This window comes from Moschus berezovskii, chromosome 14, assembly GCF_049115385.1.
Source record: "Moschus berezovskii isolate FMDL1 chromosome 14, NW_MosBer_1.0, whole genome shotgun sequence".
Classification (NCBI taxonomy): domain Eukaryota; kingdom Metazoa; phylum Chordata; class Mammalia; order Artiodactyla; family Moschidae; genus Moschus; species Moschus berezovskii.
In genome coordinates, this window is record NC_142473.1 from 29,748,189 (window position 1) to 29,774,238 (window position 26,050).

The 26,050-nt window shown below is 42.0% G+C and overlaps 1 protein-coding gene across 3 annotated transcripts in view; it reads right to left on the reverse strand.

The window, feature by feature from the left end:
- The window catches only part of CADM1 (cell adhesion molecule 1), a 363,473-nt gene that overhangs the window by 31,338 nt on the left and 306,085 nt on the right, over window positions 1–26,050 (reverse strand). For all 3 annotated transcript variants that reach the window (XM_055423068.2, XM_055423067.2, XM_088842946.1), the window contains exons 5-8: window positions 25,390–25,548; window positions 11,933–12,032; window positions 8,606–8,778; window positions 4,045–4,122 (exon numbers count right to left, since the gene is read on the reverse strand). In XM_055423068.2, coding sequence (XP_055279043.2) covers window positions 4,045–4,122; window positions 8,606–8,778; window positions 11,933–12,032; window positions 25,390–25,548 — 510 coding nt within the window. The remainder of the gene's footprint in view (window positions 1–4,044; window positions 4,123–8,605; window positions 8,779–11,932; window positions 12,033–25,389; window positions 25,549–26,050) is intronic.

Consider the following 26,050-nt stretch of genomic DNA (forward strand, 5'->3'; position numbering starts at 1 on the left):
AACAATACAATATCCATATTAACTATGGAAGGAAACACAGAATATTTTCCTAAGGTTAACTGACCCAACTGGCAGACAGGGGTGAAAACTATCCCCAAACACAAAACAGGTATTTTTATGTACATCTGATATACAAAATCAACCAATTTCAAAGAATGTTCAAAAGAAAACAAAACAATGCTCCCTGCCCTATGGCGATAGATTTTTCTTTGATTCTGGTTTCTGAAAGGAATCTCCATGGAGGACTGTTACCATGGGTAATGGTTGGCTGTCTCTGTATTTTAGAAGAGGATGCCAGGGACAATTTAAATTATGCAGTTTGCACTTTCATATTATAGCATGTATCTTCATGAATGAAACCACACAGACAACTTGATGTTAAAGGAAAAAAAAAATAAGTGGGGGCCTGCCAGTAGCAATAGTCAAAACAGAAATATGTGGTTAGAAGATCAACATACATGAAAGAGAACAGAGACACCAAAGAATCTTATGGGACATCACAGGAGGCTCTGTGTGGCTCCCATCCCAACTCCATCTCTCAAATGGGTTCTTATTCAGAAAAAGATTCTAATGATGGTGAATAGTTACAAAGCCACAACAATGCTCATATGGCAAACTGACATCAAATCATCCTTTCAGGACTCGAGAGCCTGCAAAAATCTTCCAAAGATGAATCTACCTTTAGATGTGGCCTTTACACGTAAGTCAGGAGAGCTTCCCCATGCAGAATGGGTGAGGCAGGGATGCCGTGCTCCCCCACCCACCTATGATTCTGGGTGGGCAGCATCAAGTCAGGCTGTCATTGCTGAATAGCTAAGTCATATCTGTCTCTTTCGCGATCCCATGGACTGTAGCTCACCAGGCTCCTCTGTCCATGGGATTGCCCATGGCAAGAATACTGGGGTGGGTTGCCATTTCCTTCTCTAGGGGATCTTCCTGACCCAAGGATCGAACTTGTTTCTCTTTCGTTGGCAGGTGGGTTCTTTACCACCAAGCCATGTGGGAAGCCCCAGGTTGGGCTCACAATTCCTCTTTTACCAGGGCTTCCAGAATGAAGTGCTAACGTGTATTGAGGGAGTCAGGTGACTGAGAACTCATGAAGGCCTGCCTCCCTAACAAGGGGAACAATTCGATTATTCTGGTTGTGGAAGATAAAAGACAATGCTGGAACACTTCCTTTCAGAAATCATCTATGACCTTTCGAGTTTAAAAACTTTTTCGACTGCATTTGTGCATTTTGCTTGTAATGAAACTCTGACCAAGGGAATGGGTTTCAGTCATTGTATTTGCCTGGGAGAAAAGAAGTAAGATGCCTGTGGGCTTCCTCTTCCTCTTTTTCTTTTTAAGCCAACGCTTTATGTTACTGTCACTAGATTTAGCTGTTGAAGCTTTTAAGGCTAATGGTTAGCCGTAATGTACCAAATAGTACAAGAAAGAAGAGGGGTAGAAATTAATTTAGCTCTCCATTTGTCAAGATTCAGTCTGGAAGATTTTTTTTAGGAACCAATCTAAATCTAGGGGATGGCCTGGACCTTTAAAATGGGACATGGAATCATTCGGCTCCATAACCTTTAATCTGTTTGAAGAAAGGAGCAAATGTTAAATTCCACAAGTGCACTTTCTGGGCAAGATAAATATATATAAGACTGCTTGTTAAGACATAGCAAGCCTGTGAGATCACATCCATTAAGGCAACAGATTCTCCAGTGTTGTTTTAGAGGCAATTTTGCTGTAACGACTCTTGGGTGTGCCACTGAGAAATCAGGGCATTCATCACCACAAATGCATTTTGTGTGTAGAGAAGGTTCAGCTAGGAACACCAAGAGGCCAAAAGTGCATCTATGAGATCATCTTTCGTGACCTTGAGTTGAGAGGCCAGGAGAAGAGGAGGAGGAGCAGACAAGTCCCTGTAAAGGTACCTGTGATGTGGCCAGAAACTTAGCATTGCTTGTTTTTAAAATTTCCTCTTAAATGGAGTCTCTGTGGTCGGAACTGTGATAACAGTGAGTTGTAGCTGTTTCTGGACGTGGGATGAGCTTCAGTCTGGACTGAAGGATTAGGAGTGTGATTGAAGCACCTCTGCCATGTTGCTGAGATTGACAGAGAGAGGAGGAGTTGAGGGACTGTTAAGAAGGGTCTTTAAAACAAATAGAAATAGCCTAAGCGAGTAAGAGGCCAGCCACAAATGAAAAGTACTGGCTCCACACTAAGGAGAAATGTGGTGCTTATGCTATAAATTTGACTGGTTACCTAGATGGTATCTTCTACAAGGAGAGGTAATCAAGGTGGGCTCATACCTGGGCAACTTCTGTAAAGAAAAAAAGACCATCGATGGATTTTCTCAATGGATTCACACAGGCAGGGCAGTGGCAAGTGGGCTGATGTAATTTACAATGACATTCAAAGGGTCATTCATAGGAAAATTCATGAAAACCTGGTAACAGGAGCTCAAGCTTAATGGGGTCACTACTGGGATGAGAGGTAAGAAATCATGAAAGGCAAACACCTGGTCCGTAGCATGGAGAGATGTTAGCACGGTTGCTCTAGAAATCAGAGTCAGGAAGGAGCGCTCTGCTGTCCTTATTAACAATACAGAAAGTGGGGGGAATCTATTTGCTCTACTGATAAACTGAGTTTACTTAACAAGCAGAAGAAACTAACAGAAAGCTAAAAGGGAAATACACACAGATAAGAATTTAGGAAGCAGCCTGGATGGAGCTGATTTTAGAATGAGACACAAACACCAATTGATGGATTTTCAGAAGCTTTTCAGTTCAGGGCACACACTGATGTTTTCACAAACACTACTCAACCATCCTCACAAGCGGCTTATTTCAAAGTTCTCTGTTCCACTGTAATACTTAAGGAAGGTGAAGAAAACTGAAAGGAGACCTTCTACTGGTATATTCCATAAACTGATGAGGCCTCCTCTTCCACTGACCACTTAGAATTTTCATTTTGTCTATCTCACTGAGTCCTGTGAAAACTGAAAATATCTCCAGAAAGTTAACGTGAAGGATGTTTGCCACATCTAGGGTGGTGAGGAGGATAAAGATGAGTATACTGTTCAGCGATTTTGAAGAAGTCCAGGATTGTACACCACAGCGCAAGGCTCAGAGATGGAGTGCAATAGTTAATTTTTAAAGAGATTTTGTTTTTTTTGGTCTCATAGTTACTTTTCCGTGTTTCTGGGGCAGGTACCTGTCGACAGTAGGTAGGTGCAGCCTTACGTAAGGAAATCTTGCATGACGAGCTGACATGGTAAGGCTGTAACCTTTCCCACCCTGGTTGGCAGAGAAAACTCCAAGCCTCCCAGACAAGCAATATCAAGCACTGAGAGCTGCTGAGGACCAGGAAGAAGGGGCTGGAAGGCACACCTCCTCCCTCAGCGATGGTCAGAAACAGGAGACAGTGAAACTTTTTGAATAAGTTTCAGAGAGTCCAAAGAGCTAAACCACAGAGTGATAACTGCTGTGGCTGCCTCTCCCACTCCTCCAGCGTTTAATGGAGGGCAGCGAGGGGTACAGGAGTGCCCAGCGTGGAAAGGACGGTGGGTCCCCAGGCGACACACTCTCAGCAGCTACTCTCTGGGACCAAAAGGATGATGCATTTAGGAACATGGCCCACACAGGCATGGGAAAGGGTGGGTATTTTCTTTCATGTGGATTAAGATGAAATTAAGACAAGGAGAGGATCCAAAGCCAGGATACTTACCATTTTGCCACCCGTGGCTAAACACAAGCTATCCAGCCTCTAAGAGCCAGGCTGCCATTTCCCCTAGCATTTTGCTTTGCACGGTGATGCTTCAGAAAGAATTCGGCAAAATAGCTGATCCTACTGTTAAATTGCTTGGATGTTAAAGGTTTTTCTGAGGTCCTTAAGATTCAACTTGAGAACATAGTATCTAATGTCTTTCAAATTACCAAATGAAGGAATACTTCAATTCCAAGGATTCCTAGAGACCTTTTAAGGCTTCTTGTTTTATACATACCAGAAAGACAATATACATTCAGGACATTTTCAATGGCAATGAAGGTACCGTACCTGTGATGATGGTGAGGATGGTGGTGGTGGTGGTGGTGGTGGAGGTTGTTGTGGGAGGAGGGATAGTTGTGGGGGGATCTGGATAAAAAAAAAAGGAAAATCAAACCCACAATGCTGAACACAACAGTGACCAGTAATGACAAAACAAAGGCATGAAGACACTGAGATGTTTGTTTGATGACTCTCCTCTTTAAAACTCAAAACCCCCACCCCCCAACAGAGATTTATGTCTCCTAATGATATCCCAAAGCCTTGTTCGGAAGAGCTAAGAAAAGAAGAAAAGAAAATTTGTACTAATGAAGCAAGCTAGGGATGAGAAGACGAGAAGTAGCAAAGGGAGAAAAGGGAGGAAACAATAAAAACATATGACACCCTCCCATCCGACTTCAAAGGGTGGGGTTACACCGCCTCAGTCCCCGAGAGGGTGCAATGTTTGCAAGTTCTTTTATACTTTTACCGGTGGGAGAAAGGAGGAGATGGCGCTGCTCTATCTAAAGGGCTCCTATCGGCCAAGGAAGATGCTCGCCTGCCTCTTGCTCTCTGACTGTTAACTTCATTATTCTCCATCAATACATCCCAGCAGGAAGTAAAACTACTTCTATACTTGTAATAAATACAAAGAAGAGAGAATGTCACCACTAAATATCAAGTTCCAGGCATGTGAGATTTTACTGAGATTTTATTTCTTAAAAGTCAATAAATTTTACAACTTATAAATATTAATGAGTTCGTCGCCTTTGCTTAAGCCTGACCTACGTGGGCGACAGTGATAAACACCAAAGAACATTTCCATCTTGTAAACAAGAGAACTAAATATAAATAAGAGTTGACCCTCAAAACAGGAAATCTGATAGGGAATTCTCTGTCAGGTGTTTGACATACTGTATATTCTTCTATCATCTCAAAAATTATTTGGGGGCAAAAAGGGAAGGCAAATATGAAAGAGAAAAAAATTTTCGACCCAAATGATCAAACTGAATGTGTTAAATTGTCAGCAAGACTTTGAACTAAAGCAATCATTCTGGTATAATAGAGCATTAGATGATTTGAAGGCTTTTGATTTTAAATTTTATCTAAAGCCCGTCAACTTTTTCTCCTTGACACATCTGGTGTCCTTTCATCTCCAAGTGAGCTCTCAGACTGTCTAATTAATACATCCAAACTTTAATTATATATTGTACCTTTATTGTTGGCACAACTTCCTGAAAGTTTACAAAAACATTATCTCGGTGTTTGGTTAGACAGTCTGCTTAAAAGATTCTACCATTGATCAACAATCTGAGGTTTTAATTTTTCTCACAAACTTCTCTCACACATACACAAGTGCACAAATTTGACAGGAAAGAATCAACAGCAGACGGGTCTGTTTTAGGGGAGACTCTGTTCATTTAAGTTGAGGGTGCCAGCAAACTACTAGTGAAAGCAGCCTCACACAAGCGCCAAAAGGAATCCTTAAAAAAAAAAAATTCATTCTCCTCCAAGAAGTAGAAATGATTAAATTAATAATTTCAAACGGCCTCTTTAGAAGAACAGACAGTATGCTCAGTCGAGCCCTGTGGATGCCTGCTTATGGAGGCCACGGGCGGGGAAGCACGTCGTGACCCGGCAGACCACTGGATGCACCCTCACCCTGCGGCAGATGCAGGTACAGGTGAGCTGGGGACGCAAGGCGAGCGAGGGCACTGGTCCCTCAGGATATCCTGCTCTGCCCACGCCCCAACTCAGCTGCACCCAGAGACGTGCCTTCTTTGTTCTGATTCAGTGACGATATTTATCACTCAAAAGGAACATCTGTAGCTGGGAGACCTCCCCTGATATACTGTAAAGCTATTTCTGTCCCTATTTCTAAATGCACTGGCACAGAATGTGTGATGTCCACCACACAATCAAAGTGCACCTGACGGTGGTTTGAAACTACGCTTGCGGACACGGAGAGGCAAAGAGAGCAGCGAGGGCAGAGCCTTCAGGAGAAAGGTCACCAGTCCCTTTCCGCTTGCGAAAATCACACACTTTCAATTATTTTTACCACTCCTGGGGTAATTTGTCCTTCACATGTGGCTCAAGTGACCTAAATGAATTAGATTCCGTTACTAGGTATAATGCTTAGATCACTTCTGGTGTTAAGAGCAATGTGAGGTCACTATTTAAGAAAATACCGAGTGGAGCTAATAAGCTATTTGACACATAGAGGCTAAAAGAACAAAACCAATTGGGGCTGAAGCACTAACTAGATAAGATTCTCCAAGTAAAGAAGTTACTTCCAGAGAATTAAACATTTTAAAGGCACGTTAACTCTGAGTTCGTGAAGAACTTTGAAAGTTACTGTAGTAGTGCGATCAATTGCCTTTGAAAAGAAAAACTACTTACCATCTTCTCAAATTGCTAGAATATTTTATCAGTAGAGCAGCAACGACTGGAGTGAGCATTCTAGCCTGTATCCAAGCATTACTGCTAGCACAGGTTACAGAAGGGAGGTAGCAGATTGAGGACTAGCAAATTGCCTAGATCAGGCAAAGTGCCCCACGCTGGGTTGGGGAGACAGGTGGATACAGATGCCCTTGCCTAAATGGATGGGTCTCTGTTTCTTGTCTTTTAAATAATGCACTCTGGCCCAGAGAGTTCATTCCCAAAGAACAATCTTGTTCTACCAGGAAGCAGAGAGAAAAGGAGGAACTACAAAGAAAGGCACACATTTCACTATAGACTCTGGAGTCAAAGTATAGTGACTCTAAAACATACTTAGTAAACTTGTGCTTGGGCAACTTATGTGACCTTTCTTAGCTTCATTTTTTCATCTGTAAAATGGGAGGATGATGACATTTCCTGGTCATCCTGTTACTACAGAAATTAGAGGTGATCATGCATGTAAGGCTGTCATCTTAACACGTGGAATGAAGTAAGAGTCCTCAATAAACGCTAAGCCAGGAGATGGGATCCAAAACTATTCAAAACTACTTGTCCATCAAATAAACAAAACGTTTCTCATCCTGAGATGTCGGAACAGTGGGTATAATAAATCAAAGTTGTTTTTCCACATAACTTAGTCTTCTGAATCAAGGAAGCATATAATAGACTGGTGAAAATTTGTCTCTGCTTTTTTAACATCTGCCGTTTTTAAAGAGTTGAATGAATGAGAGTCTGCAAACCTGGATAATAGCAAGGTTGGAGCCTTGCATGAGGCTCAAACCCTGATGTTAAGGGGGGGTTCAGAGAAGTAAAAAGGGGGGGTGGCTGAAAATGGGGCACACAGAACCTCTTCGCACCTACATGGAGAGAGAGCCATTGCTTTCACTCTGGTCTCCTTAACTACTGGGGAGAATTAATGCTATAAAGTGTGGACAACACGGGCTGTGTGTAAAGAAAACATGCCTCAGAGGTCTACACAGAAAGTGATTAGACGCGAGCTTTTCATTCTGCTTTATGCTAAGGGAAAAGACCTCAGGCAGAGTTAAGGACAATATTTTAATACCCGTGTAAACACGGGGTAAATCACTGTATTAAATGATCTTTCTAGTTCATCAAAAAGATTGTTCTCCTATTTTCTGCATAGGGGAAGTGGTCAGGTTCTAAGATGTTATAGAGTAGATTTCCCGTATGTAGATTTGCGTGTGTATATATCACGCACACTTATTCTTGGATTATTTACATGGCTCACATGAGAGAAATGCATATTCCTGTTCACATATTCACACGACACTGAGATTGTCATGTGTATGGGTATTCATTCTGTGTCAAGTCAGCTCATGACTATTCTTCCTGGTGTAAAACTAACAGAGAGATTCAATTGGACAGGAGAGACTCAATTTGTCATCATAAGACTAGACAAGCAGTGCACTCCTCAACTAAATAGAGAATATTCACTAGACACAAAATTGACCATAAGCTGTAAATGGGAAATAAGTTTAAAATGGCTGGTACAAGTAGATGCACAATACATATTTGTTGACTAGAGAGTGAAATTCCTGATCACGTGCTTTAATAATCCTGAAAAAAGATATTAAGAAAACAGACAAATAAGAAATAAAAAAAGCCATTTGTGTCTAAGGCAGTGGCTCTAGTGGTTAACGGAGCTACCAGGGACCTTCTATTTTTTTCCAAGTATTTACTGGCTTGTGACATCTGGGATGTAATAGCTTCATGCTGAAAATAGGATAGTTCTGCCCATCAAAGCAGGAGAAAGGCTAGCCCAGGTATCATCAGAAAATACCACTGGGAATAGACTTTCTGAGCTGAAAAGCCATTAATTGGTAAGGCTGAATTTCGCAGTCATTATTTCTAACATAATCTCCATAGCTTGTGCCTGAGGACACAGCTTTGCTACTCAGCATGACCAGAGTCTGTGATCTAGTGGGAAACCCCCACGGTTAGAAAAGGAAAAGAAAAGGCGCTGTCCTCCTAGTGGAGGCACTGGGGTCCACCTCAGGCCAGGCTTCTTTAATTCTTGAAGGAAACAAACTGGTGTTTTGGCTTGCAACTTGACCAAAAGCTTTAGGAGTGAATTACAAGCAGCAGCTACACAGTAAATGAGTCAAACGGAAGAGGGCTTCATCTTCTCACGTACCGTATACATACAGCATATAATCCGAATGAGCTTTCCCCACTATGTTGGAAGCCTCACAGCGGTATGTACCATTATCTGTTTTGTTTAGGTTATTGATGAACAGGTTGGGCCCTGACAGCACGGCGTGTTGAGGCATTTCATCATCGACTCTCACCCAAGTCACCATCACAGGCCTGTGGAAGGAAGGGAGAGAGACAGGTTGCATTATGACTTCCCACCAAGATGTCTGCATCAGACTTCTCACCCACGCAGTAAATGAATCCCATGCAGGGTGACACAATTAAAGAGGACCTACTGGAGATAATTTTAAGTTCACAGAATTACAGCTGTGGAGGCTCCACAAATCTGTTTGGAACATAATTTTCTTAAAAATATTATCAGATGTTGAAAAACTTTCAACAGGACACAAGCAGGAGTCTCATTATTTCCAATCCATCTTCAACAAACCAGCAAATAAACCATGTGCCCTATTTTTATGCCCTGCTGTGTGGTTTCACACCAATTCAGACAGAACAGAGCTCACCCATTGTTAATCATCTCATTAATTAGGGGGAAAAAATCAAATCCTGGGCTAGTGATACATGCATTAATCTCATGGTTACTAACACACACAGATACTGGCTTAGAGAGTTATGATATGTAAGTGGATTTCTTGTTTCGCAGAAAGGAATGGACTTTTACCTCTGAATAGTGCTTTCTTTGGCCTCTGCTGTTTGAAAAAGAAAAAAAAAATCACCTCTTCTCACTCTGGAAAGATGCAGTCACTTCCTGTCCCCTTATTCCCTACCCTTAACCTACCCTCCACTAACCCAAGATGCCACCACACCCTCCTAGGCCAAATCCACCGATCTACATGTTCCTTGGCAAAATGCCTGCCTTCCGCAGCTCTCCAAGGCCCTCAGTGCTGCTCCCCTTGCCCAGTGCATGCACCTGAGGGTGCCCGGGGACAGGCTCCCAGATCAATGGCTGTGGAGTGTGACACCTCCACGTGGACCCCTGGGGGCCTCCAGCACTGGCTCATCAGAGGCAAGTTTGTTTTCATGATTAGAGACCACATATGTATCCATCAGGAAAAAGCAAATTTCACAAGGTACTCCAGAGGCCCAGCTGCACACACACACACAGTCTCTTTCAAACTCACTGAATTTATGATCCCTCAAGGCAGCCCCTATGAAATCGAGGCCACATCTAGGATCGGGTCTGAAAGCTGCCATTTTCAAGGCAGGGTCACAGGGATCCGAGCACAGAAGTAGCTTCCTTTCACTTCATGCACTACCTCCAGGAGCAGCATCCGGATCACAGAACCACGCTTCATAACGAATGGACACTCAAGTGAGTCCTGTCGAGCAGCATTTCAGTTTTCCAGGGGGATGCGAAGTCATGATTTTTCTTTAATTACATGTGGGTCTGTCATCACCACCCAGTAAATTATTTAAAAATGAGCCTTGCATATGTCTTCCTCGCAGGCAATGGCGAATGGGTCTGCCTGGCAATCAGACCTACTGTCCCGCTGCTTGACAGCTGAAACCATCAGTGGGGGTAAGCGCTGAGAACATTCACAACATTTAATGGCAAGTTAAATTACCATTTTTATTGTATGCAATTTCTTGAGAAAATAAATAGGTAATATGCTAGGAGGGCCAGCAGCGAGTAACGCGTGCTTGCTCAGAAAACCGTGCACCCAGGCCGATTGGAGAGGAACAAGCAAATACCCTCTCTGGCATCAATGTCCCGAAGGAAACATGTAATTTACTGTCCCCGTGGCACATTCAATTGAACACAGTACCTTCTTCAGGGGAAAAAAAAATACAGAAACAAAATATAGGTTAGCAAGCCATATTCTGTAAATGTGGTTAATGTGGCTGGTACTATGTGTGGCAAGAGGCCGGGGAGAATTTATTTTTTTCCGCCACTGGATGGTTTTGGAGGGGAGGTAAGCTGCTAACGGGGACCTAATTCAAACAGTTTATACAAAGAAAGAGCTGAAGCTTTTGCAGTGTTCAAAGGAGAAGAAGACTGCTCTGGTAAAGCTGGAAGCACTTAAAACCAAGTAACTTCGAAACACCTGAGGAAAAGGAAAGCAAAAGAAAGACCACCTCCTCCTTCCTAAAGGTCATTTTTACAGCTCCAAATGGTGAGTACAGAGAGAAGCAAATTCTCGGCCCTGGAGAGGTATGCATTAAATGGGGAGTGTTGACGTGGGAAGAGGGCCCACAGGCCCCCTCTGGCTCTCTGTTCTCTCAGAGTTCATCACTTAGCTGTCACGGGAAGAATTCTTTCCAAAGACTTGGGGGAAGCTTTGTGAAGATGTGAAGATACTCTGAGGTCCTTGTATGAAAACTGTGATAAAGATGCTGGTTAGCAAAACTCTGAGAGGGGGAGATAACCACAGCATGGGGACAGCAGAGGGAGCTCAATGCTGTTTTTTGTTGGGGATGAAAAAAGAAAATCTGAGTGCTCCGGATCCCCTCACTGACCTGTGGTTCCACATGGTGAGTCCACAGAGTGTCTTTCCCCTCAGTGTGTTTATTCCCAGGTAAAAACAATCTTTTTTTCTCTTAGAAAGATGAAAAGACTCCTCCTCCTCCCCAAATGAAACTAAGAGCTAAAGTGGTACCACCACATGGCTTTTGCTGTACCAGTGCTAACATATGTAGTTTCTCTAATTCACTTTCACTCATTTATTTAGTAGGGGCAAATGAAGTAGCTTTTTATTTTCTTATACTTTTTAATAAAATAAAGAGTAAAAGTCAGTTCTTTTCCCTTCTGCAATAGTGTATATATATATATATATATACATTCCTTGAGAAAAATTCCCAAACCACTCCTTACTAACAAAAATATTTCTAGGAGTCACTTTTCCTTGAGGGAAGAAGCAAAATGAAAAGTAAGGCAAATTCATTTGCCTACAGCTGGCCCTAAACACAGCAGCTTAATTTAAGTCTGAAAACCATCTTTCCAGCAGCTTAAGACATTAGCACAGAAGGTAGCAGATATATCATTAGATTGTGGGCCCACTAAAAATTTATTAGGATTATTTTATGTGGGTAAGAGAAAATAGTTCTGACAATCATGCTGATGATAATAAAATAGAATTAGCTGAGATTTCAATCTTAGCTGGCATTTCATTTTTCTCCTGATCCTCACCCTTAAGAACCACAGATATTTATTCCACTATTCACTGAATATTCTTTTATTTCCTGAAAAAGATCTTCCATCCTTTACAGCAGGAGACAGGCGACAGGCCGATGAGTTGTGAATGCACATGTCTGTGTTGTGACATTTACTGCGCGTGACCCTCTGCCAACCTTGGCCTTCAGAACTTACTGGGGCTTCCCGATGGCTTCACATGTTAACTCAAGCGCGTCCCCTTCCCGGGTTAGGCCTTGTAGAGGGTAAGTCATCTGAATATGCACTTGAGGCTTATCTGTATGACAACAACACAAAGTATAATGTTTAGCAAATGATATCATCAGGCAGAAGCAGACATGCATGCTGTCACAGACCCCACTCTACCAGCACTCACACACTCCCCAGCCTCCTGCCTTCAGTAACATCCTTCTAATTAGTGAGTAATCCTGGCATTTGCTCAAATTAAATTGCCTAATAACTCTAAGGAGTGAACCACAAATAGATAAGAGATTCATAAGCCAACTGCGCCACATCAAACATTTCCTGTGAAATACATTTTGTTACATTGAAGTTTATCTCCAGACTCACTCAAGCTAAAGGAAACTCATTTGCCTTCATGCTGAGGTGAAGCCACAGATATTTGTGGTGCTCAGAATTGATACATTTTATCATAGATCATATATTACTATGTGACAATATGTTGTGACACTGCATATTAATAAGTTTGCCTCTTGTTTTCAAAAGGGAAAGGCAAAACTTCTGAATTCCATTCAAATGGCTCTAAGAATAAAGAACTGGGAGGTTTTGCTGGCCCCTCAAGAAACTCTATGACATCGCAAGTAAACACATCAGAAGGAAGGAGACTGACAGTTACTGAGGGTCTACTAAAGGAGGAACAGCTACTGGTGGTGGAAAATGCCGTTTCAGGGATGAGAACACTGGTAGGTAGCTAGAGAGTGATGTAGGTTGTCCAAGGTCATACAGATAACATAATGAGACAGTCCCAAGAAATGTATGTTTATAGGAATTCAAACCACATTTCCCAATGGCAATCCATAATTAAAGCCAAGTGTATCGAGTAGAGCTTCCTAATGCAGTCAAGTACTTAGGTATTCTGAAGTGACATTCTCCTAAGGGAGAGAACTTTCACGATGTCACAGCTTCACGATGAACAGATATTCTTACTTCCACTACCTATTTAGAAACTGTGACTTTGTGGGGGTGTGGGAATGAGCGAGGGATGCTAGGAGGTACAGGGACCAGGGAGGGAAGGGGAGGAGTCAGACTTAATTTGGATACACACACACAAATATATTTACAAATAAAACCTGAATGGGTTTGGGAGGGTTTTTTCTCCCCCTATACTGACTGAGCGACTGAACTGAACTGAACTGAATACTGAACTAACAAGCTGCTGCTGCTGCTAAGTCACTTCAGTCGTGTCCGACTCTGTGTGACCCCATAGACGGAAGCCCACCAGGCTCCCCCGTCCCTGGGATTCTCCAGGCAAGAACACTGGAGTGGGTTGCCGTTTCCTTCTCCAATGTGTGAAAGGGAAAAGTGAAAGTAAAGTCGCTCAGTCGTGTCCGACCCCTAGCGACCCCACGGACTGCAGCCTACCAGGCTCCTCCATCCATGGGATTTTCTAGGCAATAGTACTGGAGTGGCTTGCCATTGCCTTCTCCGGAACTAACAAGCTAGTGATCTCTAAATCAGTCTTATCATTTAATTTTGTGGCTCCATAAATGTGTATTTTTGGAAATGTACCCAAGAGGTAAAACATATGAGAGGGCAAGACATCAGTTGGCTGAAAGGTCAAGCCAATTTCCATAACTTAACTTTCTTGGACAATCACATCATCCAAACAACAGCCCCTTGGCCTTTTATAAGCAGTGGTTCGCTCATTATCATTCGCCCTATGGAATCAGGGCGCAATGAGAAATATGGTGGGGTTCAACCGTCTCAATCTACACACAGCCAAACAAGCCACATGAGGTCCTCTCTAGGGATGGCTGCGTTGCAGATGCATTTTTATAGTCGTATTCCTAGTACTGGATCTTTCTGACTCTTGAAAACCATTTGGCATCCAAAACCTTTTGAGAGAGGCTTCTTGTGCATCGGTGTGCAATGCACGCTGAATTGTTCACGCTTTCCGAGGAGCTAAGTCACTTGCCAGAGAACATAAGTTAACAGGACTGAAAGCTCCAGCTGACTCCTGCAAGCAACACGATTCTATTCTTGGACTTGCTGGCAAAGGAAAATGGCATACAGGTCTCCAGATACTGATAACTGGGTGGGGATGCTAGTCATTAAAGAAAGGCAGAAATACTCATAAACAAGACGGCCCTGAATGAACATTGACTGCTGGTCAAGAACTCCTCGACACCCTCCTTTGAGAGTTACAAATAATACTGCAGGCTATATGCAACCAGTGGGTGACATACGGGGGTCTATTATTTTTGGTGGTATAATCTAAGTGCACACAGAACTGGGTGGTAAAACTTATTTTAAAACCCCCCACAAGATATCAAAGAAAAAAGGGGAAGAAGCTTATGCCATTGAAAACACAGACAATGAAATCCTGGCTCCCTTACAATTCATACTCAAAAACAGCAGCACTTCTAGAGTTTCCGGTTAGGAAACCTCTGTCATCCTTACCCAGGAACCGTTCTGAGGAAAGCTAAATTCAAAGCCTCAAATTTGGGCTGAAATGTAATACTTGCTTATAGGTTAATCTCTGATCCACGGAAGGTCTACATTTTCCATGCACTGCTGACTTCGGTCCATTAATTAAGGAGAAGCAGAGTGTTTGCTGGCCAATGTGGAAGGCTTTTTTTGGTCCTTTTTCTTCTTTGTGTAATTTACAAGCAAACAGAGAGCATATTTTTCAGCACAGTGCACTAAGGGTTTTTACATGCTCAACTTCCATTAATAATAAAGACAGTGTTGAAAATCTATCCACCCTGCCTTTTCAGTACCACTGAGTTTGTTTTAGTTAAATGCCTTTTATGCTCCTAATAGCTATTTACCAGTTGTCAATGGCTCACATAAATTAGGAAGAACATGCTAAGGTCTTACTATACCTGGGATTTACATTAAAAAAAAAATCATATACTAAGCCTTAGAAAATACACTTTCAATTTTGATAACTGATTTTCCCAATTTACTCTTTAGGTTTCTGGAGAAACATCTACTATCTACTTATAGGTACAGCTGCCACAGTTACCTTAATAGCTGGCTAGAAAGGTAAACATTAATCCGCTTGTATTATACAGAAAAATGTCCTCCTCTGTTGACACATGTAGTATTTATAGGCATATTATTTGACCGTGGGCAGCTGAGCTATATTTACGCCAAACCTAGAAGCCAAACAGGGTTTAAGTGCCAAGATCCATCTCTGGGTGAAGGAAACTTAGAAAACAAATTTGATCCCCAATCCTTTGTCCTGAAAGAGGAACTTGAGTCTTCTCAACAGGTGGAATAGAAACCCTGGGGCTCTGCTGGCACCTCTAGAACCCAGGGCTGTTAAATTTCCCCAGGAAGATCCTGACTACAATCTGAGTGTGTCAAAATACTGAACAATCCAGATGGCTGATGGAATAGTCCAGAGCTCATCATTTATGCTTTAATTATGTTCATAAATCAAATGTTATAACCCACCAAATCTTTTCTGAAACAGAACCAGGCTCCAAGATTTATTTTTAAGTAATGAGCTAAGTAAGGCCTAGTACATTTTCTGGGTGATCATTTTACGCCTCAGTTGGTGTTGGAAGGCACAAGGCTAAAAGCCAGATGACACTTTCTGCCCAAGTGCAATAACTGTCCAGAAATGTATCGCTCAGAATGGCTTAATGTCATTATAAAATGGAAATGCTGTATAAAAATAAGAAAAATAGTTAGGTCTGTGCACTCATGGAACATTACAGTTACAGAGATGGCATCACCAACAGACAATCAATTAGGTCGAGGGATCTGAAGTTTTCATAATACACTGTAATTTTTAAAAAACCCCATAAAAGACATTTAGCAAGACTGCTATAGCAGACAAAATTTGGCCATTAGTCAAAGTCGCACAGAGGGTTAAATACCAGGAGACTTTAGGTCACACTACAGTAGCAGCCAATTAAAAAAATAATATTAGAAAGACATTCTGATTTGATGAGACTTTCCTTAAATGGACTTTGCTCTCTATAAAGGGGGAAAAAAAAAATATATATATATATAAAAGGAAACTCTTAAAGAGGTTAGAATGGCTTGCTGGCAGATTACAATTGATTTCATGCCAGTTTGACCTTGCACCATATTCTATGATCTTTTCAAAAGATGAAACTCAAGACTCTGGAACCTGTATTTCACTTTCCCATGTAAATGAAAAGTCACAGTCTCCTTCTCTCTAGATTACTGCGCTAATGCATCAGGTCTTCACCATTTATTTTAAAAAAAGAACACTGTGGTTTCCTTTTGCCTGGGATATTATCCTTCCCAGGTACCAGAGAGGAGCATTGCTGAAATAAGACAGCACGGCGGGAGAAGACCTGTTAGCCTAGGGGCTCCTGACACTTTCCCTGCCTGAGGATTTAAGTCAGAGGACGTGGACCTCACATGTTTGCTGATGCGCTGACTGCAAAGCAGGTCTAGAAACCCGAGCACCAGTGTGCTCCTGCAGGCTCTTCGTGCGACTGAGACTTCCTCCAACATTCTGAAACACCCGTTAGAGTGGGACTGGAGGCCTCTGGACCAAGTGTTCATTGTTTTGGGCAAAGACAAGGGCAGGGTGGGGGCCCAGATGAATCAGACTGGCAGGAGGGCAGTGTGGGTCAGTGCCTGTGTATTCAGGTGGGGAAGTTTTACCTGAGGGTCGTTGTCAATCACAGAGGATTACTGCAGTTTGGAGGAGCATGGCAATGCCAAGATGAACCTGAGATTTGGTGAAGGGTTAAGGGTAAGAATTGACCCCTATGACACGGCTGCCTATACTGTTGGGCAAGGCCGGTTTTGCTCTGAAAGAGGGCGATGTCTAGTGACACAAGGAGGTTGGGACCAGTGAGAGAACAGAGTCACAGCAAGCTCTCCGAGGAGTTAAAGAGAACATCTTGCAAAAGGCTTGCTTCCCATTGTCATCATACATTCATGAATAATTTTCACTGCCGTTTATTTTGTTTGTTTGCAAGGTGAAGGCCCTCCTGCTGTTACATCTGCTGTATGAATCGGAGCACTTAAACGGCACTTCTCGAAGAGGGCTGAGCTATGATGAGTGGGATGAGTCAGGCCTTGGAGGATGGATGCGGGACCGAAGAGCATGTGCCACATCACACAGTAAAATACAATTTCCTCTTGTTGCAACTTGTAAGTAGCTTTGTGGATACTGAAATGACTGTTTACCCAACAAAATCAAATTTTATTCTGTGATGTGGCAGAGAGTTGTTCCCAGTGCCTTTGAAGTAGGGTGCACACTCAACCACACAGCACTCTTCCAGAACTTTGAGAAATATTCAAAATTTGAAAGTGAACCCTGGGTGAGAAAACCCTCATAGCAAGAGTGTCCACACAAGAATGTAAGCTCTGTAACAAGAAAAGTTTTCGTTTTTTCTATCCCTGGTGCCTAGAACAATGTCAGTGACTGGAACGCGGTAGGCATTTAGTATGTATTTACCAAGTGAATGAATGAATGAAAAAGTTGGGAAATGTTGGGGAATGGACGTCGAGCTCTGCTGCTGGTTAAATGAAAACTAGGAGACCATGAATCCCTGTTCTAAGATAGACAAGTCACATTAAACTTTTCAGGTGTTTTCTTTGAGCATACATCCAGTTCAACAGGGCAGTCCAACTGAAAATAATTCAAAAGGAGTTGGGGGAAAGGTTTCTATAAAGACGACATGGAAGAAAAAGCAAGGGAATTATTTGACTGGCTAGAGCTAAGCAGTTGCCTTATTGGGGAAGCCTGGTTAGCTACCTGTGATTGGCTGGGTTTTATTGTCCTGGAGTGCACTGGGTTTGGTTTAGGTTTTGGTTTGCTTACCTAAGTTACCAAGGTATTAGAATCACCTAATTAGATTGGTCTAATTGATGCTTTTGAACTGTGGTGTTGGAGAAGACTCTTGAGAGTCCCTTGGACTGCAAGGAGATCCAACCAGTCCATTCTAAAGGAGATCAATCCTGGGTGTTCATTGGAAGGACTGATGCTAAAGCTGAAACTGCAATACTTTGGCCACCTCATGCGACAAGTTGACTCACTAGAAAAAACTCTGATGCTAGGAAAGGTTGGGGGCGGGAGGAGACGGGGACGACCGAGAATGAGATGGCTGGATGGCATCACTGACTCTGTGGACATGGGTTTGAGTGAACTCTGGGAGTTGGTGATGGACAGGGAGGCCTGGCGTGCTGTGATTCATGGGGTAGCGGAGAGTCGGACATGACTGAGTGACTTTACTGAACTGAACTGAACTGAATGGCCTCCTTGTTTAGTCACTTAACAGCTCTTATTGCAAAACCATCTAGCTCCCCAAATTTGAGGTTCAACCCATGTGTCCTGATTTACATACTTTCATTTTACTGTACATTTCTTTAGCATTTTGGGTATTATTCCAAGGTGGTATCTTAAGGGAAATCATAAAGGATGGTGTCGAGCTATTCTTTTTATTTACTTTTTTGTTAATCATCTTAACTATAGGAAGTTTTCTTTGGTTGTTCAATATTTTTAAAAAATTTTTTTTTTGTTTTAAACTGAAGTATAGTTAATTTACAATGTTGTGTTAGTTTCAAGTTTCACACCAAAGTGATTCAGTTTTATATATACACACACACACATTTATATATATATATTTTTCAGATTCTTTTCCATTATAGGTTATTACAAAATACTGAGTATAGTTCCTTGTGCTATAAGTAGGTCCTTGTTGCTTACCTAGTCTATATATACTAGTGTGTATATATTAATCCCAATGTCCTAATTTATCTCTCCCACCCCTTATCCCCTGTGATCCCCTTTGGACCATTCTTTTTAGATTTTGAGATGTTAGCTCTACAACCATGTAAACTTCCACAGACTCAAAATCTGACCTTGAGTTAAAAACCATTGAGAGTGCACATTAGAAGACTCGTTTCACTACACAATATTCAACGTTCACAGCCTCAGAGACTCATCTTTCCTAAATACATTAGGTCAGACATTAGGGGAGATGTGGGCAGACAAGCCTCTTTCTATAGGGTGTGCCTGCAGGAGGCAGGGAAGATGCCAAAGGCTTTCTTCCCTGGGAGTCATGTCATTCAAGTCTTGCTCACAATGGATTTGGCCCAATGTTTTCTCTTTGATTTTTCAGTATTGGTGACTCAGCCTCCCGCCCCTTTGGGCACTGCAAAACGCCTTGCTAACACGCCAAAGAGTTAACAGCATCGGAAACTTGGACCCACCTCTACTCTGTGTTAACACAAAAGACAACAGTTTAAAACATTCGTTTCAATCAGGGGGTCCCCCATGACTTCATTAATTTTCAGAAGGAATAGTAAATACTGAAATCACTTTCCTGAAACTCAATTCATCACTTAAAAAAAAAATAAAAGAAGGGGAGAGTGGGAGGAAGAGCAAATTCTATTAAAAAAAAAGAGAGAGAAAGATCAGAGAAACAGGCCAAATCTGAAAATGCCAGCTATTATGCTTTGAAGAATACAACCTGGGAATAGAATTGATGGGGGAGAGGATGGGACACGGGAGTTGCCGTGGCAAACAGTGTCTTATCCTCCACTCCAAAGAGGAAAGATTTTTCCTATTTCCAGGCTTCCTCCTTCACTGCAGGGCTCATCGATACAAGAGAAACATTTATTTTGGCCCAGATAAAGAACAGGTTTTGATCATCTCCTCAATGCCTAATTTTCCCCCAATTGAGGGAGGGAAAGAAAAAAAAAAATCTAGGCTTCGGTGGACCCTGGATGAACAAGAATATGGATTTACAAAATACCTGGCTACATCAAGTCAATAAAACTCATTTTGAAAATGATGCCCATGAACACGATTAACTGGCAGATGATAATCAGAGCAGGGAAGGCGTTCAAAACACCCATTTTTAGAATCTTTGTCTTCATTCGCCCTTTCAAAACTCATCTCTTAAATTTTTTTTTAAGATATGCATGCACACAAACCCCTCACTAGATGAGGGTTTTGCAAAACATTTTGAAGAGCAAGGCTATGATGGGAGAAAGCAAAAGACACGTAACAGTAATTCCAGAGCTTCAGATTCACCTCGGTCCAGAGTAAGGCTTCCCCCCCTTGCACAGCAATCTGAATTCCACACTGAGGGTCACAGCTTCTCTTTGAATTCCCAGCTTATGTCGCTATGTGTTGCCACCTTGATGCTATTTAGACAGTTTTCTTTTAACGCTCAGACAGTGAACTGTTCTCCTTTAAACAGGCTTTTATTTGACAAGAGTGTTGGCTCAGATCTGAAGCTCCACTAACCGTGCTACAATTCTACCACGTTCTGCTATAATCAACCCTGTTGTAAATTTCAGCAACGCTATACACACAGACACGGGAAAGAAAAAAAAAGAAAACGCACAGAAAGAGTTTAGGGTCATACATTTCAGAACATTAAAGAGCAAAACTGTTCTCTGCCTAACATCTAAGGAAAGAGAGCTTTGAATTCCAGCTCGCGAGCATAATTATTTTCTGTTTTAAACATTTAACTGCGTGCTGCTGCCGTATCCTTGTGGAGTCTCAGAATGAAAGCTGGAAAACTAAGAGCCCTACTGTATGTTCTTCCTTCCCGGCAACGGTCCTATGAGAAAACCTTATTAATGAGCTTGCAAACGAGCACCCAACAGGGAAATGTCACAAACAAGAGCGGCTAATGCCCCAGAAAATCAAATAACTGAACACTTGGCTGATTGTGGTGCTTTTCATATTTATAATAAAAAAAGGGAGGGGGGACTTTAATTCACTAATTCTGAGAGGTCAACACCTTGCTGAACAAAACAACTCATTTATTTATGTTCAGAAATCTCCAGATGATAAATTACATCGATGTTAATCACTTCAATGCATATTACACAATTAATGGCTGTACTCACCAAAAACGTAAGGATTATTAAAAGTATGACAGCATATACATCTGGCTGATTTTTCACGTAATTGGGCACAACAATTTCTCCTGGTACCACAAATAAGTGTCCTAACAAACAAACACTGCAAAATTCTGTGTTCAATTAATTAGGTCTTAAATCCACAAGACCAAAGGATTTCCAAGTTAGAGCTCAAGCCTGTCTTCCAGGCAACGTGGTGGCACTCTGTGTCCAGCGGGGTGGGCAACCTTCCCTTCATTTCATCCCTCCTCCTTGCTCCTGTTATTTAAAAAGTAAGATATTTAATGGCATACAGTGTAGGTTTTCATTATTTCATTTCCTTTTTAGAAATAGTATTTTCTAAAAGGACATAATTTATACAGTATTCAAATCCATTATGTGTCATTTTACTCTGTCCTTATCCTGATTAGTATCCATCCATCTTAGAGGAGGCACAGAGAGGCTTCCATAAAATTTCTTGTAGCAACAGGGCCAGGGTTGAACTGAGTATCTTTAGTACCAAACCTATCTGGTCAGATTTGCCTCCAAGGTAGTCTCATTTACCAAGGGTAGAGTAATTCTTAGTCTGAGGTCCATGGACCAGCTCAGGATGTCCTGGTGATAAACTAATGTTTATCACTGATGGTATAAGAAATCTTTTTACATGGTAAAGGAAAGGAAATTAAAAAATAATAGTTGTATGCTTATTCTAGTGTTTACTGGATAGAATACACATAGCAAGTTAAACTCATAATTTTATAGGTGATTTTGCACAGGTCTTGGTTATGTTAAAGTAATAAAATAAAATGAAAAATTCTAAAGGAGATAAGGACACAGATGACCTGTGGATTTGCTACAGCTTGTGATGAAATTGGCCCTCGAATAACTAAACTTAGTAAAATTGTATAGGATAAATAGACTCCTTATACTGGAAGCAAAACGTAGTGAAGGTTCATCATTTCCAGCTCTATAGCTGGAAAAGGATTTAATTTTTAAAGGGGTCAATGATCCACAAAAGGTTAAGAACTGCTGACACCAGGGTTTGGGCCAATTAAAAATATAATGGCCTATTGTAAATAGTGCTGCAGTGAAATAGATTAACTAATAAAGACCTAATATATTGCACAGGGAACTCTTCTCAATACTCTGTAATGGCCTATATGGGAAAAGAATCTAAAAAAGGGTAGATATATATGACTGATTCACTTTGAATCACCTGAAACTAATAGAACATTGTAAATGAACAGTTGCTGCTGTTGTTTTCGTTCAGTTGTGTCTGACTCTTTTGCTACCCGCTGGACTATATCCTGCCAGGCTCCTCTGTCCATGGGATTTCCCAGGCAAGAACACTAGGGTTGCCATGTCCTTCTCCAGAGGGCCTTCCTGACCCAGGGATTGAATCAGAGTCTCCTGCTTGATAGGCAGATTCTTTACCACTGAGCCACCTGGGAAATCCATGAACTCCAGTTAAAAAAAATAACAGTCTAATGTTACTCCTCACAGAGTATCTGGAATAATTCATCACCCAGCAAGACTGACTACTGGATCTTATGCATTCATTCAAGTATCTCTTCTTTTCTCAAGCCATCAAGATATGGTGTGGCTTGTCTGTAGAGTGGGGGCGACCACGAGAGGAATGGAGTTGAACCCCCAACACCACCGGCCAAGGCATGAGAAAGTTCTAGCACACACTGACTGAATGAATGCTTTGGGTATCTGAAGCATGAGGCTTTTTGTTATCCACAGCTGCCGGTGTTCAAGCAGAGTAAAGCTGGTAGGTAATGAAGTACGGAATTCCGATCATGTCTGAAGATGCTACTTAAGGAATTTCTGGCTGACTGGGCAAATTTTTCAGTAATGCTCTAGGCAGGGAGGGTAAAGAACTGTCAGGTGACCTTCTTGAGAACAGAGCATCTTATTTAAGGTGCCAAACCAGACTATGAGTTCCATTCAGATTAACGTAACACTCTGTAATTCTTAACCCTCTTTTACACAAAAAGATGTGACATTTTTTCTCACATACATTCCAAGAAGCAGAATATTAAGGATAAGATGTTCGCATGGCTTACGCTGAGTAACAGAATACAGGCTCCCATAAAAAGGTGCCATGTCAGAGCCAAAAAGGATCCAAAGACGCGTCTCCAATTTGAGGAAGGCATTACAGTCACTTTTCTGCAGTTAAGGGCTGGCAAGATTTTGTAAGATTGAAGTCAAACGGATTCAGATATGCAGCTTTATTCCTTTTCTTAGAAGGACAAATCTCACTTGAATCTTCAAAAGGAAAGGCTTTATAAAGATTATTAGCAAGTCTTCCAAGGGGTAAGAGGTGTAGTGCTTGAAATATTTTGCATTCGGGAGTGAGTATAATTTTTGAGGTGGGTGGCGCTATAATCTATTTGGAAGACACCGTGGGAAACTAAGAGTTTAGGGGTGGGAACTGGGTGAATAGCTACTCAAGTCTCACAAAAGAGCTAATGCATTATTAAAGCTAATGGGCCCCTACAAGGAAAGTTAATGGATATTAAGTTTGCTTAAATAAATTACATATTAACAAAGTCACAAGAAATCTACTATCTGCCAATTTAGGTAATATCTGATCGTTTCTGTTTTCCCATTATAGGGACATTACACCACAATAGTTTTAGTGATATGAAAATTATAAGCATGATGCCCATAATGAAGGTACATAATGAAGTAGATGAAATGAGTTAACAAGAAAAACCTGCATTATGTAATGTTAATTGAGCCAAGCTCACAGGGTAGGTTGCAGTGGGATAGCTTGGTAGAAGCAACGTTTTACAATTTTCCCCACCCCCTGTTTTGCAAGTTAAACAAGTGATAAAAATTGTAGCGGGTGTGAATGATGGCCCCCCAAATATGGACCCACTTCCTAACCTCTGGAACCTGTGACTGTGACCTTATTTGGAAGTGGGATCTTTGCAGAAGTAATTAAGCTAAGGATATTGAATTGAGACTATTCTGGGTTATCTGGGTGGGCCCTAAGTCCAATAAGTGTCCTTATAAGAGACACAAGAGAAGAGAAGGTGGCTAGGTCAATATGCAGACAGAGATTGGAGTGATGTAGCCATAAGCCAAGGACACCTGGAGTCACCAGAAGCCACAGAAGGAAAGGAAAGATCCTCTCCCAGAGTCTTTGGAGCGAGTCTGCCCCGCCGACACCTTTATTTCAGACTTCTGTCCTCTGGAACTGTGAGGGAATAAACGTCTGTTGTTTCTTAAGCCACTGAATTTGAGGTAATCTGTTATGGCAGGCCTGCTGCTGCTGCTGCTGCTAAGTCACGTCAGTTGTGTCCGACTCTGTGTGACCCCACAGATGGGCAGCCCACCAGGCTCCCCCGTCCCTGGGATTCTCCAAGCAAGAACACTGGAGTGGGTTGCCATTCGCCTAGAAGATTAATAAAATAATCATAGAGAGTAATGCTTTTCCTTTATTCAATGCTCTGTCACTGCCATCCAATCAAACTCTAGTAACATTTTCACTATGCACACTCAAACAGCACCTGGATCTGCAGAGGACAAGTTACAGAAGCCTTTTGATAAAAAGTGGAGAAGTTGACTACTTAGCCACAACCTCAGTGCAAGAATAATTGTGTGCAAAAAACACATTATTCTTATCCACAAGTAGGAGAGTCCAGAGGAGAAGATGAGGAGGCAGGGCTCAGAGAGGAGAGACCTCACTTATCATGATCCAGCTTTTATTGATGAAGCCCTCAAAACTGTGGCACCCATCCCAAAGAGTTCCACTTTTAAACTCGTCAGTATAACTTAAGCTAAAATGGAAGAGAATGTGCAATTTAAAACAAGATGCTGATGTTCATTGGGAATAAAATCCTTCTATAAAAAAATCCAGCACTTATGATAGGGTTAATAAAGCCAGGGGGTAGAAATTACCCTAGATTTTGAAGTTGGCATAGAAATGATTACAGTCAATATTCACAAAATTTAATTAATTAAGTCATGCGCTAGAGCAGATTGGAAATATTTTCAAGTTTTACATTTGGGTTAAATGTAGCATTTTCAAAATCCTCATTGGCACTCTGTAATATGGCAGTGTTTCAGTAAAATAATCCTTTGATTATTTTTCTACCAAGACAACAAGATAAAAATTCTATCTAAACTATATAAAAACATATGTATTTAATAAGTGGCTTCTGAAGTGTTTCTTTTTTTAAAAACTGCTACTCTATATCCTCAGAATAAAATACTTGGGTAATGCTATGGTTTTAGTATCTGTGTCCCCCCAAATCTTGTACGTTGAAATCCTGATCCCCAGTGTGATGGTGGAGCCTTGGGGAGGTGATTAGGTCAGGAGGGTGGGACCCTCACGAGTGGGGATTAGTGCCCTTATAAAGGTGGTTCCAGGGAGATCTCTAGCCCTGCCACCATGCAAAGACATAGCCAGAAGGCAAAAGCCATGAGCCAGGAAGAGGGATCTCACTGGGACATGATCATGGTGTTAAGCTGACCTTAGACTCCCCAGCCTCCAGAACTGTGAACAATACATTTATGTTGTTTGTGAGCCACCAGCCTGTGGCAGCTGGTCCCCGCAGCCAGAGAGGACTGAGATAGCTACTCACACTGTACTTCCAGGTACCGCTGGGTCTGCAAGTTTCCGGTGACAGCAGGGTGCTCCACCTGGCAGATCACTGGCACCCCGTCATCCTCCTTGCGTACCTTCAGCATCAGTTGACTTGTCACAGTGTACATGTCTGACCACTCCTCCACCTCTGATTTGCCTGGGGGCCGGGGGTGGGCAGAAAACATAGCGGGAAACCAGAGCTGAGTGAATCTCACGCTTTTCTTAGATATCCCCCTCTCCCCCCGTGTGCCCAACATTACTGTTTTAACCAACATATGTAACGGAAGTCACTCGGGATAAGGGTAACCTGGGGGTACATAACTGATAAAAAGATACTTTCCTACTTTTCAGCCTCATAGGAAAGTATTTAAGAGAAAATCACCTCCACATATTGTTTGCTATTCATTTCTTTATACTTCTGGCTGTGCTGTGTCTTCATTCACGTGCACCAGCTTTCTCCAGCTGTGCTGAGCAGGGGCTGCTCCCTCGTGGCGTGCGGGCTCCTCACTGGGGAGCACAGGCTCTAGAGTGCTGACTCAGGAGTTGTGGGACACGGCTCTGTTGCCCCACAGCATGTGGGATCTTTCCAGGGATTGACCAGGGACTGAACCAGTGTCCCTTGCATTGCAAGGTGTATTCTTATCTACTGGGCCACCAGG